This window comes from Schistocerca serialis, chromosome 9, assembly GCF_023864345.2.
Source record: "Schistocerca serialis cubense isolate TAMUIC-IGC-003099 chromosome 9, iqSchSeri2.2, whole genome shotgun sequence".
Taxonomy (NCBI): Eukaryota; Metazoa; Arthropoda; class Insecta; order Orthoptera; family Acrididae; genus Schistocerca; species Schistocerca serialis.
Window position 1 is genome coordinate 399,719,857 of NC_064646.1, and position 23,060 is coordinate 399,742,916.

The following is a 23,060-nucleotide window of genomic DNA, read 5'->3' on the forward strand; positions in this document are numbered from 1 at the left end:
TTCATCTGTTGCGCTAAAAAGTTGCTGATTCCTTATGAAAACTGAAGCAAATACACAAAACGAGATTTCTATTAAGGCAACACTGTGGTAAAAATTACTAGTTTCTTAAAACATCTTGACGTTAGTTATAGTTGTTAGCAAAGTCGAAAACAGAGTTAATTTACGATAAATGCAGATAATGCCGGGTGATCTGAAAGTCAGTACATATTTGCAAACTTAATAAACCACGGAATAATGTAGATAGAGAGGTAAAAATTGGCACACATGCTTGGAATGACATGGGGTTTTATTAGAACAAAAAAAAACAAAGTTCACAAAATGTCCGACAGATGGCGCTGGACAGCAAAACGTCAGTGACTGCGCATGAAAATCGAGTATAAAAGGAGCTGTAATGAGAGAGAGAATCAGATGCGCCAGCAGTCGCAGCATGTTGACGTTACCTGAAAAGGCACTTTAAGTGAAGCTGTATTATCAGAATGGGGAATGTACTAGTTCAGCGTTACGATCCTATCGCCATAGGAAGGGGATTCGAACGGGTAAAGGTCCGTTGACAAATGCAGCTGTGGCGAGCATGATTTCGAAGTTCGAAGCCACGGGTTCTTTAGACGATAGACCCCGTAGTCGCCGACCCGACCGAGCACAAGGCGTAATGCTGCTGAGACAGTTCAGGAAGAAATGGAGACTGTAGCGGGTTCGTCTATGCACGGGCAAGTCAGCGCTCGTGCAGCCGCACGTCGCACCGGCATTCCATACATTACTGTTTGGTTGGCACTTAGGCGTAACCTCCGATGCTATCCGTACAAAATCCATCGGCATCATGAACTGTTACCTGGCGATTTAGTGAAGCGGAGGGCATTTGCGGTGTGGGCGTTTCAAAAGATGGCGGAAGATGAGGATTGGTTGAGTAACGTGTTGTGGACCGACGAAGCTCATTTCACGCTCCGAGGGTCTGTCAACGCCCACAACTGCAGAATTTGGGCTACCGAAAATCCGAGAACTGTCATGGAAACTCCATAGCACGACGAGAAAGTCACGGTATGGGTTGGATTTACCACATCTACCGTTATCGGGCCTTTTTTCTTCGAGGAAATGCGTGATTCTGGTTTTGTAACTGCTACCGTAACGGGTGAGAGGTACGCCGATGTGCTACAGAATCGTATCATCCCCAGTCTGGCTGATAAACACCTGCTGGAACGTACGATGTTTACGCAGGATGGCGCTCCACCCCATATTGCTAGACGCGTGAAAGATCTCTTGCGCGCGTCGTTTGGTGATTTGGTCATGATCGTGTGCTCAGCCGCCACTTTCGTCATGCCAGGTCCCCAGACCTCAGTCCGTGCGGATTATTGGCTTTGGGGTTACCTGAAGTTGCAAGTGTATCGTGATCGACCGACATCTCTAGGGATGCTGAAAGACAACATCCGACGACAATGCCTCACCATAACTCCGGACATGCTTACAGTGCTGTTCACAACATTATTCCTCGACTACAGCTATTGTTGAGGAATGATGGTGGACATATTGAGCATTTCCTGTAAAGAACATCATCTTTGCTTTGTCTTACTTTGTTATGCTAATTATTGCTATTCTGATGAGATGAAGGGCCATCTGTCGGACATTTTTTGAACTTTTGTATTTTTTTGGTTCTAATAAAACCCCATGTCATTCCAAGCATGTGTGTCAATTTTTACCTCTCTATCTACATTATTCCGTGATTTATTCAGTTTTCAAATTTGTACTAACTTTTTGATCACCCGGTATATAGGGCCACACCTCTTTCAGGGAGAACTAGATGTAACACAATATTTTCGTCTTCAACAAGGAACTAAAATCCAGCAGAGGATTCCAAAATGGCTATGCACAGCAAATGGTGAAATTTTTACGATTTATTCCTAAGATCCGGATCTCAAACAATCTTGGAAACCTTCTACATATAAATTTCCGCGATACAGAGATTCAATGTCACTCTACTTGTATGCGTACAATATGAACGTAAAATCAGGTCTTAGGCGAAAACGTAGCTTATAAAGTGGCACAGCTCGGAGAAATAATGGTGTAAAGGATCTCCGTTATCATCTGGGAACTCCACGTTATAGTACTGAAGCACGCGCAAAAATTTTTATAGATAAAATCCGGTCTGAGATGTAAAATTAATTTTGCATAAACCAGCGGAAAAATGCGCCACTCGGAGCACAGAAAAGATGAACGCGTTCCTGTTTATTTGAAGGATTCTGACTAAAAAGTGGAGTACCAGCTTCCTCATTCTACGTTCCCCAGCGCCTTCAGAAATGTTCACAAAATTTTTGGCATGCGAACATATTCGCGAATTTTTATGCTGAGAGAGACGTGGACGGTGGTAGTGGGAAAGAGATGGAAAAGTGATAAATACTGGAAAATAGTACACTTTGGTTGTGTTATAGAAAGTGCGAAGGAGACGACGGCAGTTTGAAAGAAAGAGAGGGACGCAGTGGCAGTGGAACATAGTTGACAGTGGCAGAACAGCACTAGCAAAAGAGAGGAAGTGCCAGGCGGGAAGGGGTGGAGGAATAAAGACAAAGAGAAAGCAGAAGTGGATGTCAGCCAGTGATAATGACAGACAGGTGTAGGACAATGACAAACAGGAACAGAGAGATAGCGACAGTGGGAAGAGAGAGCATCAGTGGGAAGAAAAGAATGAGATACACTACTGGCCATTAAAATTGCTACACCAAGAAAAATGCAGATGATAACGGGTATTCATTGGACTAATATATTAGAACTGACATGTGATTACATTTTCACGCAATTTGGGTGCACAGATCGTGAGAAATCAGTACCCAGAACAACCACCTCTGGCCGTAATCACGGCCTCGATACGCCTGGGCATTGAGTCAAACAGGGCTTGGATGGCGTGTACAGGTACAGCTGCCCATGCAGCTTCAACACGATACCACGGTTCATCACGGGTAGTGACTGGCGTATTGTGACGAGCCAGTGCTCGGACACCGTTGACCAGACGTTTTCAGTTGGTGAGAGATCTTGAGAATGTGCTGCCCAGGGCAGCAGTCGAACATTTTCTGTACCCAGAAAGGCCCGTACAGGACCTGCAACATGCGGTCGTGCATTATCCTGTTGAAATGTAGGGTTTTGCAGGGCTCGAATGAAGGGTAGAGCCACGGGTCGTAACACATCTGAAATGTGACGTCCACTGTTCAAAGTGCCGTCAGTGCCAACAAGAGGTGACCGAGACGTGTAACCAATAGCACCCCATACCATCATGCCGAGTGATACGCCAGTATGGCGATGACGAATACACGCTTCCAATGTGCATTCACCGCGATTTCGCCAAACACGGATGCGACCATCACGATGCTGTAAACAGAACCTGGATTCATCCAAAAAAATGACGTTTTGCCTTTCGTGCACCCAGGTTCGCCGTTGAGTACACCATCGCAGGCGCTCCTGGCTGTGATGCAGAGTCAAGGGTAACCGCAGCCATGGTCTCCGAGCTGATAGTCCATGCTGCTGCAAACGTCGTCGAACTGTTCGTGCAGATGGTTGTTGTCTTGCAAACGTCCCCATCTGTTGATTCAGGGATCGAGACGTGGCTACACGATCCGTTACAGCCATGCGGATAAGATGCCTGTCGTCTCGACTGCTAGTGATACGAGGCCGTTGGGATCCAGCACGGCGTTCCGTATTACCCTCCTGAACCCACCGATTCCATATTCTGCTAACAGTTATTGGATCTCGACCAACGCGAGCAGCAATGTCGCGATACGATAAACTGCAATCGCGATAGGCTACAATCCGACCTTTATCAGACGTGATGGTACGCATTTCTCCTCCTTACACGGGGCATCACATCAACGTTTCACCAGGCAACGCCGGTCAACTGCTGTTTGTGTCTGAGAAATCGGTTGGAAACTTTCCTCATGTCAGCACGTTGTAGGTGTCATCACCGGCGCCAACGTTGTGTGAATGCTCTGAAAAGATAATCATTTGCATATCACAGCATCTTCTTCCTGTAGCACGTGATCTTCGTGGTGTAGCAATTTTAATGGCCAGTAGTGTATTAGCAATAAGACAGAGAAAGATGTAGAGAGTGACAGTGAGAGGAGGCAGTAGTAGTGCGACAGGACGGTGGCTGTAACACAGGAGACAATGACAGAGTGACACAAGGAGATGATGACAATGAGTTGGCGTGATTGGGGGAATGGGAAGGGGCAACCGGGAGTGCATGTGTATGAGCGATGGACTAGTGGGTGTTAGTGAGTAACAGTTAGGAGAGTTCGTGGGAGTCTGAGGTGAGTTGCATGTTCAAAAACCGCAAATATGTTCGCATGTCAGAATTTTTAGGAAAATTTTTAAACGTGCTGAAGAAGGTGGAACGAGGCAACTGGTACTCCACTTTTCAGTCAGAGTCTTTTAAATAAACGTTTTTTGTGCTGTGTTTGGAGAATTTTTCCGCTGGTTTACAAAATCGTTCGTTAAACGAGAGGGCACTGCCGAAGCCCACATCACACACAACATTGTTCCCAATTATACTGAGTGAAGAATGAAGGGAGGAAGATTGCGGTTTAACGTACCATCGATGACGAGGTCATAAGAAAGGCAGTAGAAGGTGTGTCTGAGGAAGGATGATGAAGAATCCTTCCCGTATTTCGCCTTATGTGGTTTATGGAAGCCAAGAAAACCCAGATGTTGACGGCTGAATGGTGGTCTGAATCGTCGTTCTAGAAAATGGTAACCGAGCGAGGTGGCGCAGTGGTTAGACACTGGACTCGCATTCGGAAGGACGACGGTTCAATCCCGCGTCCGGCCATCCTGATTTAGGTTTTCCGTGATTTCCCTAAATCAGTCCAGGCAAATGCCGGGATGGTTCCTCTGAAAGGCCACGGCCGACTTCCTTCCCCATCCTTCCCTAATCCGATGAGACCGATGACCACGCTGTCTGGTCTCCTTCCCCAAATCAACCAACCAACCAACCAACCTAGAAAATGGTAGTGAGCGTATTATCCACTGCGCCATTTCGAGTGATCTGGAAAGAAGAGATACCTAGCTCTGTGTTTCAGTGTGTGCTAAGAGCTTCAATGCGAGTGGGTCAACAAGTTCGCCATCAAAAGATTTTAGCTATTGGAGTACTACAGTTTTGTGTTATCTGTAGTTGTAAAGGTCTTCATTCACAGTGTTTCTTTGCACTTTTGCGTCTCTGCAGATACAGTACAATGCCATATTCTAAATATTTTCTATAATTAGTACCGTAGAAATTGTTGATATTTATCTAATTCGATAGCTGCTGTGAAAACCTCTGTTACTGTTACAAGTTTCGATTGTTACTAAGCACCACCGGACACTCCGTGGCGTTCCATTTCACTCTAACGTCTTAAACACGGAATGGAAGAACTCATGACATGAATTTTTAAACATTCTTCAGAAGATCTCAACCGGGACGACAACAGTTCACATCCCCGGCCAGTCATTCAGATTTAGATATTCCGTGATTTCCCTAAATTGTTAAAGTCCAATGTGGATATGGTTCTTTGAAAAGGGGGATGCCCGACTTCACTCTCCATCCTTCTCCAGATCCGAACTTGTGCCCCGTCTCTCATGAGCTTGTAGCCAACAAGAAATTAAACACTAATCTTTCTTCTTTTTCTCTTTCATTTTGGCATAGCAGGTTTGCTGTGGCGAAGCATGAGTCTCTCCATGGCCCCGATGTTTGACTTACGGTCTATCACCATGGAGCCAACTCAGCAGGATAATTTCCACACAATAAGCGGGGACATGCGTTGAATACCTTAAGATCGGTTGGAATACTTTCATCCTTGACAGCTGGAACTTTTCCAGATGTGACAGAAAAACTGAAGGTTACTCCCTCCCCCCCCCCCCCCCCAAATGATAGAATCATATTCGATAAAATTAGATTGTATGTACTTTACATAATCGAGCAGCTGCTTTCGTCATCATGTAGGGATGAGTGAATGTATCGTCCGTTTAATGGTTTTCAATCTTCCATTTGCTGATTTTCGATCTCTCCTCAAGGTCTCATAGAGTAAGACCGAACTTGGCGCAGCGATTATGGTATTGGACTACCATTTAGGAGTAACGCCGCTCGAATTCCCCTCATTTCCCGCAATCACTGTGAAAAAGTCGGGGTTTTTTCCTCGAGAAGGCAACGGTAAATTTTTTTCTCCCATCATTCCCAAATCCGAGCTTGAGTTGGGACGCTGAAGAACACCCTGTCGATGGGAAGTTCCTCTTTCTCCCTTTATGTCATGGAGTTAGGACACGTGACACTTTATGACAGTTGTTGCGACGTGACGTACGTTGCGTTTTTTGAAAAAAGACACAACAACCATTTATAAAACTCCAATAAGCAGTACCAAGTCAATGTGTACTCGTCGGTAAACAGCAAGCGGATTACAGCCAATTCAGTTTATGTAACGAGTGCGTGGGGCACGGAAGAATCGTCTTCGGTGATTTGTTTGTGTTGAAAATACCGAGTTGCAACGTAGTTCGGGTTAATTTTAAGTTGGTTGGATAAGTTGCTTCAAAGGACGGAGAGATACTGGCATACTAACTCCAATAACTGTTGTGTTGAAATCACCATTAGGGTAGATGATAGCTTGATTTCTTTCTTGGGGGAGAGTGTTTTCAGCCTTCTAACAGCGATTTGTTACAGCCCAAACGTTGAAATAATGGGTTTAAAATATAATAAAATGATTCCATTTGACGATTTTTCTATGAGAGGCAGTCAAATAGAAAACAGGCAGGTCGAAAAAAGTAAGTGAACGGTTCATTACCGCAAAAATTTATCGCCATAATTGTTAACACTTCTGTCCCACCATAAGATAAGACAGTCAATATCTTCATGGAAAAATGTTTGCAGTTGTCTACGGGACCGTGATTGAACCCAGGCGCTACCTCTTCGTCCGAAGTAAATCTACGGCCGTGAATGTCCTTTTCCAGAGCTCCAAAAATATGGAAATCGCTTGGGGGGAGATCGGGATTGTATGGAATACGTGTAAGGGTTTCCCAGCGATACAATAAGGGCAACACATGGTTCTTACGACTGGCTTAATGCGGCCCGCCACGAAATCCTCTCCTGTGTCAATCTCTTCATCTTGGAGTAGCACTTGCACCAGCTTCCTCAATTCTTTGCCGGATATATTCCAACAGCTGTCTTCTCACATTGTTTTACCCTATATGTCTCTCTCTACTGCCGTGGAAGTCATTCCCTGATGTCTCAAAGCATGTCCTATCATGCTGTCCTTCCTTCTTGTCAACGTTTTCCACATGTTCCTCCGGCCTCTGTGGCCGAGCGATTCTAGGCGTTTCAGTCTAGAACCGCGCTGCTGGTACGGTCGCAGGTTCGAATCCTGCCTCGGGCATGGATGTGTGTCGTGTCTTTAAGTTAGTTAGGTTTACGTAGTTCTAAGTCTAGGGGACTGATGACCCCAGATGTTAAGTCCCATAGTGCTCAGAGCCATTTGAACCATTTTTGAACCACATGTTCCTCTCCTCATCGATTCACTTTGGTATAATGCTGTGCCCCAAAAGTAGATTCTCAGAAACTTGTTCCCCAGTATGAGACCGATGTCTCGAACTAGAAGGTATGTTTTGGCTGTATGGACTATTTATTTGCATGCCTTAATCTGCTTTTTTTCTCCTCCGTGCTTCGTCCGTCATATATTATTTTGCTTCCGTGGTAGCAGAATTCTATTTCACCTAATTCGTGGTCTCCAATTTTGATGTTAAATTTTCAGCAAATCTACTTCTAATCCTTACTTTCATCATTCTTCGATTCACTCTCAGTCCTTAGTGTTTGTTCATTAGTCCGTTCATTCCATTCAATAGGTCCTCCAATTCTCCTTCACATTCACTGATAGCAGGATATCGTTTCACCCTGAATTTTAACACCACTACTGAAGCTTTCCTTTATTCTGAGCATTGCTTCTTGTATGTATAGACTGAACAGTATTGGCGAAAGTCTACGTCCTTGTCATGAATGTTTTCTTTTGAAACATTAGCCAATGCCAATCCACGAAGGTCATAAACACGTACAAATCTGAGGAAATGTTCACGAATTATGAAAAATTTTTTGTTTTTATCAACATATAGAGCACAAAACACAAACTATTCTGTCTCAAAAACATCAGCAGCTTCATCGGCCAGCACAGTCAAAATCTTAGCTTTATAAATCTTCTCAACAAGTTCTCTGCACATGGCAGTGTCAATAACTTCATTCTTTCCTGATATATTTCGCGTTAGCGCCTGCACTATTCAGACTGTTTTTTAGCATTAAATCTCCTGCTTCAATTCGGTATCTGAATAGAGAATTAAATTTACCATCGTTTCCACTTTCGCCTTCATCTAGTGACAGCTGCTCACAATACCTGTGTTCTCTCAGTTATAATACCTCTCATCCGTAAAAGAAAACGGTATAAAAAATTAGAAAAAGCTTCGCTCTGGTTTCACTCATTCTTTTTTTACAACTGTGTTTGCAGTTTAATGGTAACATTATCTGTCTTCTTTTCAAACACTAATAAAAATTCTGAGATGAATTGCTGGCTTCCTCGTGATACCGTCTATTTTCTAGATCTCTGAATTCTTGTGAGTCTTCAGTTTTTCCCGGCGTACTTCATGGCGAAAGAGCTCACGGGTGAACAGCCGGGCATTAGACACTAACACCCGGCTGTTCACCCATGAACTCTTTCCTCTGAATTCTTGTTTTTCAATTTTCCATTTTGTGAATGGTTTTCTTCACTAATTAACTGAACTGAACATGTGCACCTTTCCTCGAGTGAAATTCAGCTGCAAAAATAACATAGAACTTACAGAAAACATCCTTATTTGGTTCTCAATAAGCCGACCATGGAAATTCTAACAAGCATTGCCATTTTGCCAAAAGGAAATTTGTAATTTGTAGAAGGAACCCAAGTTTGCGCAATATAGTTATCTATATTGTTCCTTATCTTCGTATCGATAGTTCTGTGAAGAAAGGGTGACTGTCATACTGCTTGCAGTTTGGACGAGTACAGAATATTATATGTTCCTGGTTGCGGTTCAGTAACCTGGTGAAGCTCTCTTCCACATAGTTGTGTTGTTCCTGAAGGCTGTGCCGAAGATTTGTTCACCACACTTCGTTCATCATAAGAATAAACCTGATGTAAACAAACACAAATGAGACGATTGGTTAGAAACCTTTGCACACATGCATTGGTGGTGTCACGCTCTTGGAACTAGGTTTACTTATGTATTAGATCTCTTTACCATATTAAAGCAAATTAAACTTTAACAAATCCTCATATATTAAGATCCATTAATGTTTTTCTTAACCATTCTGTAGCTGTGTAGTTTTTATTTAAAAAATCGTGTACAGTCGCAGTCTCTGTAAACTCTAACTGTGAAGTGATTGTCGCGCTATTAATAAGTACTGTAAAAATGGCTGGCGCTGCTTCCTGCTCCGTAATGAAACACGCCCGTGAAACACAGTTAAAAATGGCGAAAAACGGGATTTTCTTAATGTTTCTCACAAGATTACAGAGAAAATAAGTGCTGAAGTGATGAGGAATACCACTCAATCCACGATAAGAAGATTGCAGCACTGCATTTTTACCAATGCTCATCGCTTCGAACACCCACTGTAAATGGACGTTCATGGCACCTTTGTGACCTTCGTTGATCTTCAAAGACCTTACTGTTACAAATCATTGGATTCGTCTCGATAGCCGCTATCATAAAATAAGTACCAAACTGTAGCATGCCATTTTAAAAAGTTGACCTTCATATCTCTGAAGCGACCCTACCTAGCAACAAAAACCCAACGTCATATTATGTTCCCCATTGCCCCATGCAACTTCTGTCCCACAAACTTTTCAGCTCCTATCACACTTTCGGAGTTATTCTTGGTGTCACCATATCTGTGAAACGCTGGCGAAATTACGGCATGCCATGGAGGAGAAACGCAACTGTGATCTGTGATGGGGGGGGGGGGTGCTGAGAAGTTACGTCAGTTCAAGCGCGAGAGACACTGGAGCGCTAGCCTATGGTCTCCCCACGCCATTATCACGCCTTCAGCACCCTATAAAAGGCCTTGAACGGTCGACGATTCCGGTCTGACGAGGATGTGCAGAAGGCAGTTGCGGACTCCTTCACGCAGCAGGACACCGTGTTTTACCAAACCGGTATCTTCAACTTCGTGTGTCGGTGGGATCATTGCCTCAACGCTCACGCCGATTTTGCCTGGTTCGCATACCGATTCTGTACTGCACGGTCGTCGAACAAAAACATTTTGATCATTATTTATAACATGAATAGCAATGCTGAAAATGTTATATGAATCCCGAAGCGCTCGTTACTGACTTGACAAAATGACGCAGTTCGCTAGAGTGGCATACTAAATCATAACCACTGCGCAACGCCCCACCATTCGCCTTCTTATACGTACGCTTCTACAGTCTCCCTCTTTTGTGGTTGCACCTAAAGCGTTTGAAAATTCCGTGACAAAAAAAAAAAAAAAAAAGATTCTTACGTGTTTGGGGTTAAACCCTATTTTATGTTTCGACATAGTCTCCTTTTAGACTTACACACTTAGTCCAACGCTGCTCTAATTTGTTGATCCCTTCCGAGTAATAGGAATTGTTCAAGTCTGCAAAATAGCTATTAGTTGCTGCAATCACCTCCTCATTTGAATAAAATCTTTGTCCCACCAGCCTTTTCTTCAAATTGGGGAACAAATAGTAGTCTGGGAGAGCCAAGTCTGGAGAATAGGGGGGATGTGAAACGAGTTGGAATCCTATTTCCATACATTTTGCGACCACAACTGCTGAGGTGTGTGCTGGTGCATTGTCGTGATGGTAAAGGACTTTTTTGGGGCCCAATCGCCGGCGTTTTTCTTGCAGCTCGGTTTTCAAACGGTCCAATAACTATGAATAATATGCACCTGAAACTTTTACCCTTTTCCAGACAGTCGATGAGGATTATCCCTTGCGAATCCCAAAAGACAGTCGACATAACCTTTCTGGCCGAAGAAATGGTCTTTGCCCTTTTTGGTGCAGATTCTCCCTTGGTAACCCATTGTTTCAAAAACGTGTGTGAGATCTTATGGGACTTAACTGCTAAGGTCATCAGTCCCTAAGCTTACACACTAGTTAATCTAAATTATCCTAAGGACGAACACACACACCCATGCCCGAGGGAGGATTCGAACCTCCACCGGGACCAGCCGCACAATCCATGACTGCAGCGCCTCAGACCGCTCCGTTAATCCCACGCAGCACCCATTGTTTAGATTGTTCTTTGGTTTCAGGAGTATAGTAATGTATCCATGTTTCATCCACAGTGACGAAGAGACGCTTAAAGTCCTGCGGATTCTTCCTGAACAGCTTCAAACCATCCTTGCAACACTTCACACGATTCCGTTTTTGGTGAAGAGTAAGCAATCGTGGAATCCATCTTGCGGATAGCTTTCACATGTCCAAATGTTTATGCAAAATATTATGTACCCGTTCATTCGAGATGCCCACAGCACTAACAATCTCACGCACCTTAACTCTTCTGTCATCCATCACCATATCATGGATTTTATCAATGATTTCTGGAATTGTAACCTCCACAGGGTGTCCAGAACGTTCAGCATCACTTGTGCCCATATGGCCACTCCGAAAATGTTGAAACCACTTATAAACTCTTCTAATCGAAGGTGCAGAGTCACCATAATGTTTATCAAGCTTCTCTTTAGTCTCCTGAGGCGGCTTACCTTTCATAAAGTAATGTTTAATCACCACACGAAATTCTTTTTTCGTCCATTTTTTGACAATCACTTCCTTGGTTCACACGAATGCCAAACACAAAGAAATAGACCAATATGGCTGAAACTTGGTGTGTGTTCTTTCCAAAGATGCTACTAACTAAACATGACCTCGATATGCGCCGGTGGTGCCATCTCTCGGACTTTGCACGGACCTTTCAAACGCCTCGGGCACGCAGACCACCATCCCACATAGGCAAGATCCATGGTTTGTGAAATCCAAAAGTTCTGGCGTTGGGTTCCTGGTCAGTCCTAGGATTTCTATCTGTAACTTGTCAAATCTTTAAACTCTGTCATGGTTTATTAAAGTGAAGCTGGGCTGCATCGAGGTTCGAGGTTCGGATTCCACGTCAAACTGTAGGGCCCGCTATAACTGGCTCTGTAAGTCAGTATAAAGGTTGGAGGAAGACAGGCACCTCCTACAAATCCTTATTCTACACATCCTCTGTTATGCCAGTCCCACCTGGATATTCGCTCCACCCAAATTCTATAAGTCCTTCCAGATCCTCAAATGCCATGCACTCTGCCTTGCTTTCCGTATCCGTTTCCCGTCCCCCACGCAGATCCTCTACAACCTGATTCCTTTCCCCCATCTGCCCCTATTTCTCAAACAAATCCACATACTCTACACCTCCTGCCACCTTGATCCCCCTCATTCCCTGGTTGCTCCTCTCCCATTCCCACCCTATGCCACACCTTCACTGTTGTGTCCCCCCTACCCTCCATCTCTACACATCTCCTTTCCCTAGGTGGTTTCCGTCAACTCCCCATCCCACATGATGCCATCTCTCCCTCCTTTATCCCTCCTATCAACTCTGATCCTCACCCCCCTTCCTTTCCTTTGTCCCCTTCCCCTCCCCCCTCCCATCCTGTTTTTTCCCTGCCTACCCTCTCTGCCTCCCTTCTCTCCCCCAAGTCCTTTTGCTTTGCCTTTCACCATTCCCTTTCGCGACTGCCCTGCTGCCCGCTTCTGAGTCTTTTCTCTTCGTCAGTTGCCCCCGCCTCTCGTTTTTCCTCTCCTCCCCCCTTTTTTTCCCCCTCATCTGTCCAGCCCCCCCCCATCTGCCCTTGCCTGTGGTGTGTCATCTTCGTGCTGACTTTTTAGTGCAGTGTTTCCAGTGATTGTTAAGCGTTGTGCATCTTTTCCGAAGTGTTGCGAACGGACACCACACTGTCACAGGCTGTGATTTTTATATCTCTTGCGAACAGAATCCAGACTGTCGCCGTATTTTTTAATTGTCTGTCCACTATTTTCCCTGTCCGCTTTTTGTGTATTTTATTATCATTGCCCACCATTTGTTTTATGTTTTAGCTTTCCACAATTTTCTGCCGTTTTACATTTTACGTTACCGTTTTATAGCCTGCTTTTATTGTTTCTTATCTTCTTATGATTTAAAAATTCTGTAGGATGAAGAGCGGCGTACTAAGCTGCTGCCAGCCCGCCCCCTTCGGGGGGACTCGAAATCCAATAAAGGAAAAAAAAAGAAAGAGACCTTCTATCGGACCATGCCTAGTAAAGCACCGTGGTGTTCAAACCGACCCTCGGGTTGACTGCTTTTCCTCTTATCTTCTATTATTTTTCTAGATGACGAGCATGGAGGTAGGGTGGGGTGGGGGCTTGCAGGAGGTGTAGGGGGGAAAACAGCAATGAGACGGCTCTCTCCTCAGCAAACCCTGGACCCGCGCGTGTTTGTCGTAGCGTAAGCAGACAGTTGAAAGCCGGCAAGCGGTAGAGTCCTACAACAAGTAGCTCGATAGAAAAACGAGCAGTCTCCTGTGTTTTATGTCGATACATGTACTGCCCCTAAGTACTCAGAGGAGGCAGAGAGTGAGTAACGAGCTCTGGTCTGCCCGCAGGATGAGTTCGGTGACAGCGTCCCTGCCGACGCTGCTGTCGTCGGCGGCGTCCACCGTTTCGTGGTTCTTCCCGGCGCTGGTGGCCGCCATCGCATACTTCAACTACGACCTGCTGGACCCCGAGTCGCGGCCCATCGAGATGCAGCCAGACATGCTGCTCGACTCCTACGACTTCATCATAGTCGGCGCCGGGTCCGCAGGTGAGTCAACACCGCTGGCATTCGTCATTTAAACCTTAACTCGCGACGTGAATTTTCAGCGAGGTATACTACGAGGTGCGGTTTCTGGCCTAGGACCCCTATGTTCAAACAGAGATTTAAGGCATAAATAATTTGAAAATTTTACCTATGTTACACTGACGAAAAAAAAAATCGCAGCACCAAAAAATAATTGATAATTAATTGAAACCCTCAGCTGCCGACAGGTGTTATTAATATTCCTCGATGGGGAATGGCTACCCAGCCATTGATCTTCGTCTGTGCGAATGCGCACAGGTTGCCCGAACTCTTACGGCAGTCGCCATATTGTGCGCGAGTAATGAGTGGATGGGCAAAAATAGGTACATTACATATGTAGAATTGTGGACAGTTGGGAATGTGGGTCTCACGGGAAGCGTGCAAGGGATGAGTCCCTGCAGTCGCACTATTCATCTGTGTCCTCGGTGCCTCAGATGGATAGAGCGTCTGCCATGTAAGCAGGAGATTCCGGGTTCGAGTCCGGTCGGGGCACACATTTTCAGCTGTCCCCATCGAGGAATATCAATAACACCTGTCGGCAGCTGAGTGTTTCAATTAATTATCATTTATTCTAGAGAATCTGCACGGTCATCAACGGTATCTGTTCTTTCGAGAACAGTTACTATCTTCATATACAAAAAATAATTGATGTATAGTAGTGAAATCCGAGAATACATCACTCTGTTTAATATATTTAAGTGATGAACATTGCAACATCACAGGTTAAGGTGAGCGCGAGATGACCCAATGCGAATACACTGAAGCGCCAAAGAAACTTGTATAGGCACACATATTCAAATACGAAATTATGTAAACACGCACAATACAGCGTTGTGATCGGCAACGCCTATATAAGACAACAAGTATCTGGCACAGCTGTTAGATCTATTACTGCTGCTACTGTGGGAGGTTATCAATATTTAAGTGAGTTTGAACGCGGTGTTATAGCCGGCGCACGAGCCCTGGGACACAGCATCTCCGAGGTAGCGATGAAACGGGGATTTTCCCATACGACCATCTCACGAGTGTACCGCGAAAATCAGGAAGCCGGTAAAATATCAAATCTCCGACATCACTGCGGGCGGAAAAAGATCCTGTAAGAACGGAACCAGCGACGACTGAAGTGAATTGTTCAACGTGACGGAAGTGCAACCCTTCCGCAAACTGCTGTAGATTTCAGTGCTGGGCCATCTACAAGTGTCAGCGTGCTAACCATTCAACGAAACATCATCGATATCGGTTTTCGGAGCCGAAAGGTCCACCCATGTACCCTTGATTACTGAACGACACAAAGCTTTAAGCATCATCTAGGCCATTCTACACCGACTTGGACTGTCGATGGCTGGAACATACTGTCTGGTCGGAAGTGTCTCGTTTCAAATTGTATCGAGCGGATGGACGTGTATTGGTATGGAGACAACCTCTTGAATTTAATTTGAATTTTAATAATCAACAACCTCAGTTGCACCTTTTACCTAGAATTTATCTAGGTTTCAGTCGGGATAACCCAACCTTCTTCAGAAAAACAGTACAGTACAACACTCGTGGCTGCCGCATCGCCCACATCTCGTGGTCGTGCGGTAGCGTTCTCGCTTCCCACGCCCGGGTTCCCGGGTTCGATTCCCGGCGGGGTCAGGGATTTTCTCTGCCTCGTGATGGCTGGGTGTTGTGTGCTGTCCTTAGGTTAGTTAGGTTTAAGTAGTACTAAGTTCTAGGGGACTGATGACCATAGATGTTAAGTCCCATAGTGCTCAGAGCCATTTCAACCATTTTTTTGAGCTGCCGCATCGCGGTCGCGAAGTGGGGCCGAGGGAGTTACAGATACGTTTTACACTCTGACGCTAATTTATGGATTTGTAGTTTTAGCTTGACAATGTCCATTATGCACAAACTGTAGTTACTGTTTTTCTGAAGGAGGTTGGATTATCCGACTGAAACCTAGGTAAATTCTAGGTAAACGGTGCAACTGAGGCTGTTGATTATTAAAATTAAAATTTATATTTATACAGTTGCTGACAGGGCCGCGAAATGTTGACGATATTTAACCTCTTGAATCCATGGACCCTGCATGTCAGCAGGGGACTGTTAAAGCTGGTGGAGGCTCTGTAATGGTGTGGGGCGTGTGCAGTTAGAGAGTTACGGGACTCCGGATTCGTCCAGATAACGACTCTGACCGGTGACACGTACGTAAGCATCCTGTCTGATCACCTCCATCCGTTCACGTCTATTGTGCATTCCTATTGACTTGGGCAATTCCGTCAGGACAATGCGACACCCCACATATCCAGGATTGTAACACAGTGGCTCCAGGAACACTCTTCCGAGTTTAGAAACTCCCAATGACCACCAAACTTCCCAGACATGAACATTGTTGAGCATATCTGAGATGCCCTGCATCGTGCTGTTCAGAAGAGGTGTCCACCTACTCGTAATCTTTCGGATTTATGGACAGCCCCGCAAGATTCATGGTGTCAATTCCCTCCAGCAAGACTTCAGGTATTAGTCGAGTCCAAGCCACGTCGTGTTGCGGCACTTTTGCATGCTCGCGGGGACCCTACAGGATATTAGGCTGGTGTACCAGTTTCTTTGGCTCTTCAGTGTATGAAATACTGGTACGTTAATAACAAGTGTAGCCCCAGAATATTGAATGCAAACTCGCGAATGTGCATGCATTGTGTTGTACACGTGCCGGATGTCAGTTTGTGATATGGACGTCCATGTCTGTCGCACCTGGCAGGTCGATACGGGGACGGTTAATGCTTGTTATGGATGACGCTGGAGTTGACGTACGATAGTGTCCCAAATGCGCTTGATGAGAGAGAGATCTGGTGATCTAGCAGACCAAGACAACATGTCAACACTCTCTAGAGTATGTTGGGTTAACAGCGATACGTGGGCGAGCGTTATCCCCGTTGGAAAACACCCCCTAGAATGCTGTTTGTTCATTAATGGCAGCGCAATAACTAGTATCACCAGATTGACGTACAAATTAACAGTCAGGATGCGTAGGATAACCGCGAGAGTGTTTCCCATATACGAAATCGCATCAACGACCATAGCTGCAGGCCTGAGTGCAGTCGGTCCAGCACGCAGACAGGCTGGTTGCAGACCCTCAATCGGCTTCGTTCTAATCAACACACGGTTTTCACTGGCGCAGAGGCAGAACCTTTTTCATCAGAAAACACAATAAACGTTCACCTTGCCCTCCAATGAGCTCTCGCGTTTCTCTTTTGAAGTCCCAAATGACGGTGGATTGAGGTCAGTGAAACGCATACTATAGGGCGTCTGGCTCGGAGCTGTCCTCGAAGCAACCGATTTGGAATAGTTCGCTGTGTCACTAGGGTGCCAAATGCTGCTCAAATTGCTGGTGCAGATGCAGTACGATGCAGCAGAGCCAACCACCGAACACGATGGTCTTCCCTCTTGGTAATGCCACATGGCCGTCCAGGGCCCAATCTTCTTGCGACTGTACATTCTCGTGACCACCACTGCCAGCAATCATGTACAGTGGCTACATTCCTGTCGAGACTTTCTTCAGAATCACAGAAGGAACATCCAACTTTTCGTAGCCCTATTACACGACCTCGTTCCAATTCAGTGAGGTGCTGATAATGGTGTCTTTGTAGCCTTAAAAGGTTTCTTGACTAACGTCAACTCATCGCACGCATTCTGAAAGATTGTTCACGACCGTTACAGTGTGTATCTGAGGCAAACCTAACTTTCATCCTCATAATGGCGCTTCTAGCACAGCTCTTTTGCGACTGGCACGACTTTGAATAGACATCATTTTTAAAAGGTAGAAACACGCTTATCAACTTTCGTTTATGCCGCACAGCTCCTTCTTAGCGTTGTGATTTTTTTTCTGTCAGTGTATATAACATTATCTGACAAATCAGGCATTAAAAATGAGATTTGCACTCTGCAGCGGAGTGTGCGCTGATATGAAACTTCCTGGCAGATTAAAACTGTGTGCCGGACAGAGACTCGAACTCGGGACCTTTGCCTTTCGCGGGCAATTGCTCTATTATTTTTTTTAAATCTCATTTTGTTCGTTTTCTTTCGTTTCATCTGCTCGGTGCGGACGTCGCAAGACACCCGTTTCAGTTCGTTGTTTGATCCATTTACTCAGTTTCTTTTTTTACAGAGGGCAGCTAACCCTCTGACCGAACACGCTGAGTTACCGTGCCAGCAGTATCTAAGCTATCGAAGCATGACTCACGCACCGTCCTCACAGCTGTACTTCGACCAGTTCCTCGTGTCCTACTTTCCAAACTTCACAGAAGCTCTCCTGCACACTGAATGACATTGCAGCATGGTTCCGGATTAGTCATGGGACAGCACACCACATTGTGCATTATGTGCTCTCCTGCGAGCTTCTAAGAAATTATGAAACAGTCGTACAAATAAATATCCATGATGTACAAATTTATAAGTACAATATCCAAATTAGAATACGTGATTCCAGACAGTTTCAGTACGCTGGGCGCACCTACTTCACGTGTCTACAACGTAATTTTGTAAACGTCTCTATAGCAACGCCTCTTCATAGCTCAACAGGCGGCTATCGTACTCGCCCACAGCCGTTCGGCTTCGAAGATGAAATCTGTCGAAAGCTCTGCCAGGTGACAGGGATTTTCCTGAAACTGACTTGATTGTAGAAGTGTCTTACTAGTCAAGAATGGCTTTTTTCACACACCTCAGTGTTTATGATGTCATATCTGTTGAACTATTTGTCTTAAACTGATGTATTTGTGTAGGTACATTCAGCGGATTATATGAATACCTTCAGCGAAATATCTTGTGAATCGAGTTAGTAGTAAAGAAGTAATACGTTACGTTAAAACGTTATGCGCCTAGCGAGGTGGCGCGTCCGGCCATCCAGATTTAGGTTTTCCGTGATTTCCCTAAATCGCTTCAGGCAAATGTCGGGGTGATTCCTTGGAAAGGGCACGGCCGACTACCTTCCCCATCCTTCCGTAATCCGATGGGACCGATAACCTCGCTGTTTGGTCTCCTCCTTCCAAATCAACCAACCAAAACGGTACGCATGATGCAGCTGTTTTTCACTCATGAAAAGGTTCAAATGGCTCTGAGCACTATGGGACTTAATATCTGAGGTCATCAGCCCCCTAGACCTAGAACTACTTAAACCTAACTAACCTAAGGACGTCACACACATCCATGCCCGAGGCAGGATTCGAACCTGCGACCGTAGCAGTCGCGCAGTTCCGGATTGAAGCGCCTAGAACCACTCCCCCTTTACACGAATCACAGTGTTTATAACGTCATATCTCCTGATCTATGTGTCATACAATGATATTTCTTACGTGCATTCAGCGGCATACGTGAATACTATCTGAAAAATTTGTGGCAAATAGTTAGTGGAAAAGAAACACAGTAACAAACTTAAACGTCATGCAGATTGCGGCAGTTTTTCACCCATCTCAGTGTTCATGATGTCATACCCCCTGAACTATGATAGGTAAGTGGTTCTTACCCCCATATTGATTGTTGTCTAGCAGTCAGGAATTTGTGTGCAAAGTTTGATTGAAATCGGACTAGTGATTTATGAGGATGTGTGGAACACACACACACACTTTTTAAAATATATATGGATTTATTTTTACAGTTATTATTGTTGATTTTATTGCGGTATTTTACTTTTTATCGCACAAAATCAAATACACTGCTACTTTTTTTAATGATGGGTGTAAACGTAATGTCAAAGAACTGAAATTTACGTTCTGAAAAATTACAGTATCTCTGTAGCAAGTAAATTTTTATGTCAAACTTTCCAGGCTTCAGCTTTTACCTAAAAATGGCACTTGGTAGACTCAAAAATAAAGTTTGCAAAACTGACTTTCACTGTTGGAATCTACATTTTTCTTTACCACCACTCAGAACATTTTAAGTATTTTATTGGAGAAACAGAAAGGTGCCCTAAAAATGGCACTTGGTAGACTCAAAAATAAAGTTTGCAAAACTGACTTTCACTGTTGGAATCTACATTTTTCTTTACCACCACTCAGAACATTTTAAGTATTTTATTGGAGAAACAGAAAGGTGCCCATCGCGGTTTTACTGAAATTCTTCCTCTGAATGAATCTCTTGTGCGTTTTCAGATTTGTGGTAGCAGGATACTGCAAAATCGTCGTCTTTTTTTGCCACTGACATCTTCCTCAAACCGCTGACTAATAATTCCGTCAAACTTGGGACCGTTTAAATTTACGCGATTCTGCAACACATTTTGTACTAACTAAAGAAAACAGGTGCGTAGTTCACGAGACACGGTCTAGGAAATCGCAACATGCACATGTCAACAACAAACAAAGAAGGCCATAATGCAATCGACAGTAAACCATTGTAGGGTTGGTGACTTACGGAGGAAAAGGGAGGATGGTAGGGATATAAAAGCATTCCGCCAGAACTGACCCTTGAAGAGCGAAAATTATCGCTCGGACTGACAAACGACACCTCGTGAGCTAAGGGGTTTTCACGATAACGAAGCATTTTTAATTTTAGCTTTACGTTAAACACAAAAAAAAATGAACCGTGAAGTTAAACGTTGTCAGGCTTTACGAGACCAAGGTGAAAAATTCTCGACTTTGCATCTTTATCGCCGACCGAAGTGGCCGAGCGGTTCTAGGCGCTACAGTCTGGAACCGCGCGACCGTACGGTCGCAGGTTCGAATCCTGCCTCGGACTTGGCTGTGTGTGATGTCCTTAGGTTAGTTAGGTTTAAGTAGTTCTAAGTTCTAGGGGACTGATGATCTTTGAAGTTAAGTCCCATAGAGATCAGAGCCATTTGAACCATTTTTGAACCATTTTTATCAGCGAAATTTCTTTTTTGCCATACAAACTGCGACATACTCCCAAATGAAAACAATGCTCCAAGAAGTACAGAATTGTTTCTTTAATTGCAGTCTATGGTCCAAAAAAAATTGTCGTTAAGCTATGGATTTCGTTCCACAACGACCATCTCCAGATCTAATTACAATGGACGAAGATTTATATTATCCTAATGTGATTAAATCAAAGTGGCATCATCAGTAGACATGAACAAAATTAGTTGGCATCGTCTAACTGATATAATAATCACAGAAAGTCTTTTATGACCTCGGTTCCGAAAGTTCCGGAACCTGTACAGAAAATTGGAATAGAGATCATCATAAACATCGTTTTCACCCTTTTCATTGTTCATGAAAAACACACCATGCGTATTGAACCACCATACAGCGAGGACTTCAGAGGTGGTGGTCCAGATTGCTGTACACGCCGGTACCTTTAATATCCAGTGGCATGTCCTTTTGCGTTGATGCATGCCTATATTTGTCGTGGCATACTATCCTCAAGTTCATCAAGGCACTGATGGCGCACTCCTCAACGGCGATTCGGCGTAGATACCTCAAAGTAGCTGGTGCGTCACGTCGTCAATAAACAGCTCTTTTCAATCTATCAATCTATCCCAGGCATGTACGATAGGGTTCATGTCTGGAGAACATGTTGGACGCTCTAGTCGAGCGATGTCGTTATCCTGAAGGAAGTCATTCACAAGATGTGCACGATGGGGGCGCGAATTGTCGTCCAGAAGACGAATGCCTCGTCGATATGCTGCTGACATGGTTGCACCATCGGTTGGACGATGGCATTCACGTATCGTACAGCCGGTACGGTACCTTCGATGACCATCAGCGGCGTACGTCGGCCCCACATAATGCCACCCCAAAACAGCAGGGAACCTCCACGTTGCTGCACTTGCTGGACAGTGTGTCTAAGGCGTTCAGCCTGACCGTGTTGCCTTCAAACACGTCTCTGACGCTTGTCTGGAGGAAGGCGTATGTAACACTCATATGTGAAGAGAACGTGATGCCAATCCTGAGCGGTCCATTCTGCATGTTTTTGGGCCCATCTCTACCGCGCTGCGTGGTGTTGTGGTTGTGAAGATGGACCTCGCCATGGACGTCGGGAGTAAAATGCAGCCTATTGCGCGTATTTTGAGTCGTAACACTATATCATGTGGCTGCACGAAAAGCATTATTCAACATGGTAGCGTTGCTGTCAGGGATCCTCCGAGCCATAATCCGTGGGTAGTGGTCAAACACTGCAGTAGTAGCCCTTGGACTTTCTGAGCGAGGCATGTTATCTACAGTTCCTGTATCTGTGTATCTCCTCCATGTCCGAACAACATCGCTTTGGTTCACACGAGACGCCTGGACACTGCTCTTGTTGAAAGCCCTACCTGGCACAAAGTAACAATGCGGACGCGATCGAATCGCGGTATTGACCGTCAAGGCATGGTTGAACCACAGACAACATGAGTCGTGTACCTCCTTCCTGGAGGAATGACTGGAACTGGTCGGGTGTCGCACCCCCTCCGTCTAACAGGCACTACTCATGCATGGTTGTCTACATCTTCGGGCGGATTTAGTGACATCTCTGAACAGTCAAAGGGACTTTGACTGTGATACAATATCCACAGTCAACATCTATCTTCAGGAGCTTTGGGAACTGGGGTGATGCAAAAGTTTTTTTGATGTGTCTAGTATAACGCAAGCCAGACCACAGTGCTGGAAGAATCATTTTGCGAACTGCGCTACAGCTCACTGTTTGTTTGTGTGTGTCTGTGTGTGTGTGTGTGGGGGGGGGGGGGGGGGTGAGCATCTGCTCGAATGTGTTTACGCGTCTTGTAATTTGAAGGTGTGAAAAACGAATAATTAGATATTTGTTGATGAAGAGTGCAAACAAATGCAAATACTTAAGCTTTTATTTCAATGCCATACTCGTCTTTGGGCTATCACAGCCATCTTCGTGTGGCCTACGTTTTTAATTACATTAATGTATTCGTGAGCAGCATGTCTTCCGCTCGTGTAACATGTTCCGTGTGTGAACTACACGCTGCTAACAAATACATTAATGCAATTACTGGTTATTAAATTTAGCACTTGGAGATGGGCATGATAGCCCGAAGTCGGGCATGTCATTAAAATAAAAGATTTTTGAAAGTATTTGTGATTGGTTGCGATCTGCACAGACAACCACCAATGGCAGCTGACTTCACAAAAAGCAGCATGGATAAAATAAAAATATACACTTCTGAGGAAAATGGCCACACGAACAAAACTGCTTATTTTAAATTCACTTCTTCTCTATTCATAGAGATGTAAACATGTGTG

At 44.7% G+C, this 23,060-nt stretch overlaps 1 protein-coding gene across 1 annotated transcript in view; it reads left to right on the top strand.

Moving 5' to 3' along the window:
• The window catches only part of LOC126419203 (glucose dehydrogenase [FAD, quinone]-like), a 165,719-nt gene that overhangs the window by 50,190 nt on the left and 92,469 nt on the right, over positions 1 to 23,060 (top strand). Inside the window, exon 2 of the mRNA XM_050086339.1 lies at positions 13,652 to 13,851. Within this exon, the coding sequence (XP_049942296.1) occupies positions 13,653 to 13,851 (199 nt within the window). The 5' untranslated portion in view covers position 13,652. The remainder of the gene's footprint in view (positions 1 to 13,651; positions 13,852 to 23,060) is intronic.